Raw genomic sequence first — 10,017 nt, 5'->3', positions numbered from 1 at the left:
GGTGGCCGGGTGCTCATGAGACTGGCTGTGCACATGGGCCGGAGGCGAGAGGGGGGGGGCATGCCAGGCGGCAAGGTCGGCGCAGAGCACGTCGGGATGATCAGGAAGCGGGTGTCAGCATTTCCCCGGCGGAGGGTCCCCTTTGTGGGATATGTGTGCATGTGAAAGGGGCCCCGCGCGGGTGGCAGCACAAAAGTGCCCCGTCGCGCGGCGTGCGGGGCCGGGCCACGCCTCGCAGATTGGCCGCCGAGCCGGCCCGAGCCGGCGAGCAAGTGCCTGCCCAAAAGCGTGGCGTACCTCGGGGCTGGCATACCGAGCGGTCAGCGCATTCAGCGGGGGCAGCTCATGGACAAGGGCACTGGACCGGCTCGAGCCGATGGACCGAGCGGTGCCGAAGTCGCCGATGGCTGCCTGCCACTTGCCGGGCTTCGGGCCGATGCGCATGAAGATGTTGGCGGTTTTGATGTCACAGTGGGCCACATTGGCCAGGTGGATGGCCTCCAGGCCGCAGGCTGGACGCCGGACAGGGCAGCCATCAATGTCGGGATGTCAGTATGGCTGTGGCAGGGGGCGGGGGGGGGGGGGGGGGGGGGGCGCTCAACAGGTGGCGAGGGTGACTCCACCCCCGGGCAAATCCCACGCCCTAGGGGGCGGGCGGGGGGATGCCGCTTCTCGGCCCGGCGAGCACGTACCGATTTGGTGGGCCACATCGAGCATGCCCATGGCAGGGATCTCCACATCCGACAGCAGCAACGTCCGCAAGCAGCTGTCGAACAGCTCCATGACGATGGCCTGCGGGTTGGTGGAGTAGCCATAGAGTCGCACCACATTCGGGGCGGCGTTGAGAGCCCTGTGGGGCGAGGGATGCCAGCGGGCGGAGGGGGGCGAGCCGGTGCGCCGGCAAGGGGGCCACACCTTCGTGTGAGGGCGCGTCTTGGCAAGATGTCGCGTCATGGCACACGGGTCAACGTACCACATGATGGCAACCTCATTTTCGAAGCGCGCATACAACTTGGCGTCGGCCGATGCCGAGGGAGCTACCGGGTCCCGGGTCGGGTGAATGTCAGCAGGGGGGGGGGAGGGGCGGAGGGGGCTTGGCTGCCTGCGGCGCGGGACAACACAGCGACATGCAGGCCACCCGCCAGGGCCGCCCGGGGGCGGGGAGAAGGGCGACATCGGGCATACCCTTCATTCTCTTGACGGCGGCCTGCTCGGCCCCGGCCGAGGCCAGGATCTTGGGCGCCACAATGCGCACGGTGTACACCGTCGCCTGGGCCCCCTGGCCGAGGGACTCATCGCTGGCGACGAAATCCTCCAGGATGTTGACCTGCAGCGAGCCAGGAAGCGAAAGTTCGATGAATGTGTTGAGCACGGTCATCTCCGCGGCTGTGGGCATGGCCGGCCGCCAGGGCGCTTGGTCAGTGTGGTGCTCCGGGCACGGGGTCAGAGTGGCTGGGCCGAGGCCAGAATTGTCAGCGGGCTGACGGCCTCCTCGCCGCCGGTTACGCACCATCTGCAACCGGATTGCCGTCCTTCGGGGGGGTGGGTGGGGGGGGGGGGGGGGGGTTGGAGGCGAGGGAGAGAAGACAGTCAGCCGGTTGATCCGTGGCGTGGGCGGTGAAGCCGGGAAAAAAAAGCCGATTCAGGCATCTAGCCTGGCACAGGGCCGAGCAAGTGCAGGGCCGACGCATCGTACCCGGACAGCCTTGCTCCGGGCACGCAGGTCCCGGAAGACAAAGACCACCAGTAGCCAGATGGCCACCGCCAGTAAGATGAGCATCAAAGCACCCAGACCGATGCTCAGTCCAAGAACTGCCCGACACCGACCAGGGCGGAGAGTCCATTCGCCCCGCATGCGTTGTTAGCAAGAGCGAGACAGAGAGAGAGCGAGAGAGAGGGGGAGGAAAAAGTTTCGCCGGAAGCCGAGAACCACCGGACATGCCCCGGGAAAAAAAAAAAACCCACCCAGGTCCAGGGCATCAGGCACAGGCGCCGCAGCAAAACCCGACCACGTACTGAGGGCCAAGCGTCTCTCGGACGCGGGATGCGGCTTGGCAAAGCAATCTTCGGTCGAGGGACCACTGCACCCGAACCGGCAGCTCTCATGGCAGCCGAGGCACCGGTCGGCCTGCACGAAGCTGCCCGAAGGGCAGGCACCCACGCAGCGCGCCCCCTCCGGCGTGTCCATCAGCAGGTGCCCTGCGATGCAGGACGAGCAGCCCTCCTCGCCGCAGGCTTCGCAGTTCGCCGGGCACTCGTCGCACCGCCGCTCGGTCGCATTAGTCATGGTCCGGAAGGGGCACCGCAGGACGCAGGACTCCCCGGAGAGGTAGGCCGGCTCGGCGCATCCAGTGCATCGGAAGTCTCGATCCCCGCATGTCAGGCACGACACATGGCATTTCATGCACAGGCCGCCTGAGGTAAGTGATCGCTGCTGCTGCTGCTGCGACTGCTGCTGCGACTGCTCCTGCTCCTCCTCCTGCTGCTGCTGTTGCTGCTGCTGCTGGTGGTGGTGGTGCTGGTGATGGTGATCGGGGGAAGTGGGCGGCCACGATGGCAGCGACCGCACCGGCGACCGAAGAGCAGCATGCTGGGCGGCCGGCCGGGAGCCGGTCCAGCCGGCCGGGCAGAATGGCTGGCACTTCCCCTCATGCAGGAAGTACCCGGAGGCACACGCCTCGCATTCGATGTCCCGCGGCGGGGCCAGCTGCAAGTCCCGCCCCGACACCAGCCCGGCCCGGGGGTCGCTGGCATCCAGCCCGGCCGCCATCATGGCCAGGGTGCCGCCGCCGACACGGTAGTCCACCCGGCAGCGGTGACACCCGGCCGGGCACGCGTGGCAGGTGAAGTCGCGCAAGTCCTCGGCCGTGTTCGGCGGACACTCGTCCAAGCAGGTGAGACTGCTCACGGCCAGGAACCTCCCGGGGATGCACCGATTGCGCTGGTTGGCCCGGGTGCGGGTGGTGCGATCGGCGGTGCATTCGCCACACACCCGGGCCCGGCCGCCGGGGGCCGTGCTGGGGAAGTGCCCCGACGGGCAGGCCCCGACGCAGGGCCCGCCACGCGTCGGGACCAGCAGCAAATTCCCCGCACAGGTGTCACAGCCACCGGTGCCGGAGGAGCATGTCGAGCAGGAGGCCCCGCACAGCCGGCACACCCCGGCCTCCGGGTAGAAGCCCGCCGGGCAGGTGGCCCCCTCGCACCGGCCCATGTGCAGCACGCGCCCGGGCATGCAGCCGGAGCACACGCCGCCCGGGCAACTGACGCACCCCTCCGCACAGGGCACACATGCGCCCCCATAGCCGAAGGTCCGGCCCTGGCAGGACTCCTCGCACCGGCCCTCCTGCAGGAAGTAGCCCCGCTCGCACCCGAGGCAGGGCCCGGACTCGCCGGCATTCGGCGAGGCCCCCGGCAGGCCCGCCGGGGCCGCGCACAGGAAACACCTCTCCGGGCAGCTGACACAGCTGGCCGGCTGGTCCGGCCCGGCCGCCGGGCGCAGAACATACCCGGTGGGACACTGCCGCACGCAGGACCCCACCACCAGAGCGGTGCTCTTGGTCGTCGGCAGCAGGACCCCCCCGCCGGCCGGGCAGCTCTTGCACTGGTACGAGTTGGGACCCACGCAGGAGGCGCAATTCACATGGCAACAGGTGAACCCATCCGAGGACCGGCCCTCCGGGCAGGCCACACACCGGCCGCCGTCCAGCCGGTAGGCGGCCCGGCACTGGAGGCAGGTGCCGCAATGTTCCAGCTGGCAATTGGCGATCGCCGGCCGGCCGGCCGAAATGTCACACACATTGGCCGCGCTCCGGCAATGGCCGCCCTCCAGGTCGAAGCCCGCCTGGCAGGCGGTGCACTCGTCGATCCCGCGGCAGGCCGCACAGCCGGGCGCGCAGGCCAGACATGTCTGCTGCTCGGCGTACTGGCCATCGGCGCAGGCTTCCACGCAGGCGCCCTCCTGGAGGAAGCGCCCGGCCTGGCAGGACAAGCAGGTGCCCCCGTCGGCGCACACCCGGCACCCGGCCGGGCAGGGCCCGCACCCCCCGGCCGGGGTCCGATAGTGCCCCGATGCGCAGGAGTCACACACCAACCGGCCGGAAGCCCCGGCGCCCGGGCCGCAGGAGGTGCACCCTTCGCCGCATGCCCGGCACATGGCCGGCCCATCGGCCGGCGAGGGCCCCTCCGCCGCCATGTACCCCACCGGGCAGCCATCCACACACTGCTGGTCCCCGAGCAGCAGGAACCCCGGGGCACACTCGAGGCAGCCCCCGGCCGCGGTGTATCGCACGCACTGGGGCACCGTGGCCGACACGCAGCCCAGCGCCGGGTCCAGGTGCAGCCCCGGCTGGCAGCGCGTGCAGACGCCGCCCCCGGAGCCCGGCCCCCCGGCGGCCCCTCCCCCGGGCGCGCACTCCAGGCACAGCCCCGGGCAATCGACACACCGGTCGCCCTCGAGGAAGGTGCGCGCCGGGCACTCGGCCCAGCAGCTTCCCTCGTAGGCCCGGGCCCCGGGCCGGCAGGCGCCGCAGGCCCCGGGCCCGGTGCACTCGGCGCACAGGTCCGGGCAGGGGTGGCACGACCCGGCCTCCGGGAAGTATCCCCGCCGGCAGGCGGGGCACACCACGGCCCCGGACGGATTGTCACCCGGCCGGGTGCACTCCTCGCACCCGGCCGGGCAGCCAATGCACACGCCATCCTGCGGGAAGGAGTCCCCGCGACAGGCGGCCACGCACTCGCCATCCTGATAGAGATCGCACCGGAGGCAATCGGCCGCGGCCGGGCCGCGGCAAGCCGAGCACCCGGCCCGGCAGGCGGTGCATTCCCCCCCGGCCGCCGGGCCCGACCCCGGCGACCAGAATTCCCCGGCCGGACACCCGGCCGCCAGGGACACCCGGTGCAGGGCATCGCCGGCCGAGCCGCCCGGCCGGAAGAGATCCGCCACCAGGCTGAAAGACCCATTGCCGGCGTGCGAGTCCCGGGTGGCATGGACGCGCAGGATCACCGGGGCCCCGGCCCGGCCCGGGGGCCCGGTGCTCCCGCAGCCCGAGGCACCGGCCTCACACCGGGCCCCCCGGGCCCGGGCCGGCTCCGACCCCGGGCCCGGTGGCTCCGACCCCGGGCCGGCCGGCAGCTCCAGCCACACCGCCTGCCGCAGGCCGCCGGGGGTGGCTCCAACCCGCAGGGTGTCCATCTCCCGGGACATGATGAGCCCGATGTGCCGGTCGCCGGCACTGAGCACCACATCCGGCAGGCCGTCCTCATTCAGGTCGACCACCAGCGCCCGAAGGAAGGGCCCGGCCTGGGGGGGCCACGAGTCCGGGCTCGCTGGCAGGCTGCCCAGCAGCTGCACCACGCCCGAGGCCAGGTTCGTGGTTTGCTGGTAGCGAGCCCGGTTGCGATAATGCGTGGCCAGGAGCTGCCAGCCGGAATCCGGCGCGCCGGACTGCCGGCCGCCGGGCGGTGCCACCCCGCGCACCGCCGCCAGCACCACCAGGTCGTCCGCCTGCCGGTCCGAGAAGCGCCCCATCACCATGGCCACCAGGCCGTCCCGCGCGGCGGCGAGGGCATGCGGCCCGGCGGCCGGCGGCGGCGGCTGCGAGGCCGCGATGCGCCCCAGCTGGCCGGCCGCGAGATCGGCCTCCGACAGCAGCCGCAAGCTCGGCGGGCTGACCGTGGCCACATCGCCGCCGACCGGCGGCTCGGCGCCCGGGCCAAAGCGGAACGGCGCCAGCCAGGACATGTACGCGGCCCAGGTGTCGGTCTGGGCCAGGCCGCTGCCCGGGGCCGCGAAGGTCCCGCATGCCAGCGGCCCGGTCCCCGGCCCGGACCCGAGGATCGGCCCCAGCAGGGCGGCCCCGCCCGGGGCCGAGCTCCGCTGCTGACTCGGGAAGGTGAAGACCCCGCGGCGGACGGCCGTCGAGGTCGGCGTGCCGGACACCCGGTGCACCGAAAAGAAGGCCCCCCGGTCGGAGCAGGCCACCAGCCGCTCGCAGGGCTCGGCCGTGGTGCGACTGGCCAGGCCCCAGACGCACGCGCCAAAGCGGCAGCTCACCGGGACCAGATGCATGCCGGTGGCCGCGCAAATGACAATGTGGAAGGAGCTGTTTTGGGGGTTCCCCTGCCGGGCCGGATCGAAATCCACCGCCAGCCCGGCCACGGCGCCCACGTCCGGGCCCCAGGACCCGGCCCCGAGGCGCACCTGCGCCATGGCCGCCGCCGCCGCGGGCCCCTCGCCCCCGGACCCGGCCGCCTGGGATACGTGGTACAGATGCCCGTCCTCCGGGGACCAGGCCAGCACGCCGCCGGTTTCCGGGCTGAAGGTGCCCTCCTGATGGCTGGGCCCGGCCGAGGGGGCCGGATCTCCGACGGCCAACGGCGGCCGCACGGCCACCGGCCGAGGGACCAGCCTCCCGGCCATCGGGCCCGCGCAACCGGCCGCCGACGCCGGGACCAGCCGCCCCGGGCAGACCCCGCCCCCGGCCGCCGGGTCCAGGTGCAGCACATGCCGCCGTGTCGAGTCCGGCGGATGGGCCTTCGAGTCGGACGAGGGGGCCGAATCTGTCTCCGGCGCCCCGGGTCCCGCTCCGCTGCCGGTGGACCCGGAGCCGGCCTCCGGCCCGGGCCCGGAGGCCGAGGTGGAGAAGGACTGCGACCCGGCCGCCCCGCTGCCGGGGCCCCCCGACGCACCTCCGGTCACCGAGGCAATCGGCCACCAGACCGCGTGCTCGAGGCTGCCGGCCGCCCCGCCGGGGGCCGGGGCGCCCGCATTGCCCCCGCCGCCGGTGGCACTTCGCCGTGGCACCGGAGCCATCAGCGACATGTTCCGGGACATGATGCCCCCGGGGAAGGGCCGGGCAAGGGCGACGCTGTGGCCATCCCGGACAAGGGCCAGGGCCGGGGAGTCCGGGCCGCCGGTCTCCAGCAGGTGGTCCCTCACCGGCTCGCACAGGCCCTGGCTGCTTTGGAAGTGCGACGGGGCGCAGGCAATGCAGTCGCCGGTGTGGTTGCACGCGGCACAGCCCACCGGGCAGACATACCCGCATGATGAGGCTGGGGGGGGGGGGGGAGGCCAGTTTGCCGAATGTCAGTCATGTGCCCGAGGCAGGCCGAGCGCCGATCGGGCACAGCGGGGTGAGGCGGATTGCGCGCGCATGCGTCGATGCGCATGTGCCCCGGCAAAGGGCAGGCCACGGCCCGTGACCTGGCAGCGGCCGGCCCCCGGTCCAGGGCACAGGCACACCGGCGAAGGACGCACCATCGCCCGCAATGTGGGCATTGCCTTCGGCACAGCCGTAGCACAGCCGATCCGAGCGAAAGAAGGGGTTCATGCGCAGGCCCCGGCGACAGGACAGCCGCCCGGTGGTCGGGCTCAGGAGGACCGTGCGATCGCCCTCCAGCCCGGAAAGCGGCAGCAGCAGGCGCCCCTCGGACAAGAGCCACTGCCCGGTGCCCGCGTGGAAGAGGACATCCAGCCGGTCCGGCTCGAAGGCCCGGTCATTGGCCATCGGCTGGCGGTCCCACTCGACCATGTGGAGCTCCGTGAAGCGGGCCACCCGCTGGGCGGAGTCCAGCGACACGGCGAAGACCCGGCGCTTGGTGCCCGACCGCGTGGGGGGCGGCCCGGGCGGCTCGGCCGTCGGCTCGGTCGAGGAACCCGGGCCCGATGAGGCGTCCGCGTCCCGGGAGGAGGCCGCCGAAGAGGAGGCCGCCGAGGCCGAGGGATCGGCCGTTCCCGGCTCGGCCGTCGGGCCACCACCCGGCAGGGAGGAGGTCCCACTCGAGCCGGACCCGGCCTCGGGGCCGTCGGTCGAGTGGGATCCCGGGCCGGAGGGCGACGGTGCCGAAGTCGAGCCCGACCCGGGCCCGGGCTCGCCGCGGGCCATCACACGCCCGGCCGGCTGAGCCGGCGCCGGCTCAATGTAGTGGAAGGCCTGCAGCCCATCGGCCGCCGAATGCACCGGTGCCAGGAGCACCCGGCCGCCGGGGCGTACCCCGGCCGGCAGGGGGATGGAGCGTGAATCGCCGGGACAAAGGCCCTGGTCCAGGCCGCCGGCGAGCAGGATGTGCCCCCCCTGCTCGGCGGCCAGGGACATGGCCAAAGTCACCGGAGCCGAGAGGGCCCCCTCGAGGGGGCCGGCCGGGCCCCCGGCCGGCGGAGTGCGCGAATGCCATGCCATGCTCAGAGCCATCGATGCCGGGCGGCCACACGGCAATGCCACCTCGGCCGGCTGCGGATGCCCCGTGGCCAGACGCCCATCAGCCAGCAGGACCAGCGGGAAGCCCTCCGGCATCGGTCGCCAGGTGACGATGCCAGGCCCGCCGGCCGGCGACAGGAGTGCCACCTCCGGCGCGCTGGCCAGATCAAAGGTGTCCAGGCGGATGTCCAGGCGCGCGCGCTGGCTGGCCCCGGTGGCGGCCTCCACCAGGAGCCACACGCGGAGGTGCTGCCTGTCGGGCGACATGCCGTAGCCGGCCAGGCGCGGCCGCAGCCAGCCGGCGTCCAGCCCGAAGGCCACGATGTCCGTGGGCCCGTCAATTTCGGCCGCCGCATGCAGCACCGTCAGCGCCTGCGAGCCGAGCACCAGGAAGATGGCCTGCCCGGTGGTCGGGTGCGTGATGCGACCCACGGCCAGGGCCTCCTCCGGCGGCAGCATGGTCACCGGGCACTCGATCAAACGCCGCGGGATGCCCCCCTCGAGCGGCTGCAGCTCCGGCTCGCTGGTCCCATTGCCAGCGGGGCGGCTTTCCGCCGAGAACAGCCGGTCCTGCTGCCGAAGCAGCATGGCCCCGAGGTCCGCGAAGGCCGGCCGCCGCCAGGAGGCCAGGCTGCTGGCATTGCCGACAAACGGCGCGACGGCCGGCAGCGGCGACCAGAACATCATCTGCGCCTCGCTGGCCAGGGTGGCCGCGTAGTCGACCGCCGGCGAGCCCCGGCACCGAAGGTGACATTGCGACTCGCCGGCATCGACGCGCCGAAGGGGCACCGCCCGGACCTCCGACCGCAAGCCCACGCCCAGCAGCGTCAGCAGGAGAAGGACCAAGCGCGCGGCGCCTGCCCGGCCGGCCGGCCCGGCTGGCGTCCTGCCGCAGGCGCCCATCTGGCCCCGGCGCAAAGCGGCCCCTATCCGGCCGGGGGGAGAGGCGCGTCCGTGAAGGCCGCGTGCCATGTGTCACAGGGGCCGAAGAAGAAAGACCGAAAGGCCGGGCCACGAGCCACGGACGTCGTGTAGCTCCACGTACGTTGCCAGCGGAGAGGGCCACCGAGCCGGGGCGTGTGTCGGTGCGGGGGCGAGGCGAATGGCTCGGAAGCCCAATGCGCAGGCCATGCGCTGTGGCTCGGGGGACGTGCCGAAAGAGCGTGCTGTCAGGGTTCACACCGATCCCGGACGCCGAGGACTGCAGGAAGTGCGAGCGAAAGAACCGGTTGAGGGGGGGAAGGCAAAGGAGGAGGTGCCGCGCGACACCTCGCGTGTCCCATATGCCTCTTTGAATAGCTCGTTCTTCGAGCCGCCTGACACGCAAGACGCCCGGTGTGCGTGCCCAGACTGCTCGAAGGCCCGGAGGAGCGGGGGCCCCAAATGCCCGGATGCCGCCCCCGCCCTCGCGCCTCTGCCCGGGGGCCTCGGCCACGCTCCTGGCAAGGAGTCCACGTACCGGTGCCGCAACCGGTGCCTGGCATCGCCCCTGCCCCTGGGCTCATACCGTTCGCGGCTGTGTGGGGGCGAGCAGCCTTTCGCCGGGGCGATCCTCCGATCGCGCATACATCCGCACATTCAAGGGCACACACACACAAACGGATACATCCACATTCATACATGCATGTATGCATGCATTGTTGTGTGGACATAAAGAAACACACCCACACATGAGCCGATAAAATAAATATAGAGGCGTGTGCCGGCACCTTGGGCCCCAAGAGAAGGGCACATTAACTCCACCCCTTCCCCTCGCACACACACACATATATATATATATATATATATACATACATGCCCGGCCCATCAACAATCCCACCTC

General features: G+C 72.1%; 1 protein-coding gene across 1 annotated transcript in view; it reads right to left on the bottom strand.

The window, feature by feature from the left end:
* Nucleotides 1–9,098, bottom strand: part of H696_00974 (TKL protein kinase) — a gene marked incomplete at both ends in the record, with an annotated part of 9,656 nt that extends 558 nt beyond the window's left edge. The window contains 8 exons of the mRNA XM_009494863.1: nt 298–512; nt 693–850; nt 974–1,037; nt 1,186–1,386; nt 1,511–1,532; nt 1,697–1,812; nt 2,017–7,050; nt 7,256–9,098. Of these exons, the coding sequence (XP_009493138.1) occupies nt 298–512; nt 693–850; nt 974–1,037; nt 1,186–1,386; nt 1,511–1,532; nt 1,697–1,812; nt 2,017–7,050; nt 7,256–9,098 (7,653 nt within the window). The remainder of the gene's footprint in view (nt 1–297; nt 513–692; nt 851–973; nt 1,038–1,185; nt 1,387–1,510; nt 1,533–1,696; nt 1,813–2,016; nt 7,051–7,255) is intronic.
* Nucleotides 9,099–10,017: the final 919 nt, after the last annotated feature.

This window comes from Fonticula alba (assembly GCF_000388065.1).
Source record: "Fonticula alba strain ATCC 38817 unplaced genomic scaffold supercont2.1, whole genome shotgun sequence".
In the NCBI taxonomy this organism is placed as follows: domain Eukaryota; order Rotosphaerida; family Fonticulaceae; genus Fonticula; species Fonticula alba.
The sequence above is the reverse complement of the archived record's forward strand: the minus strand, read 5'-3'. Positions and strand labels throughout refer to the sequence as shown.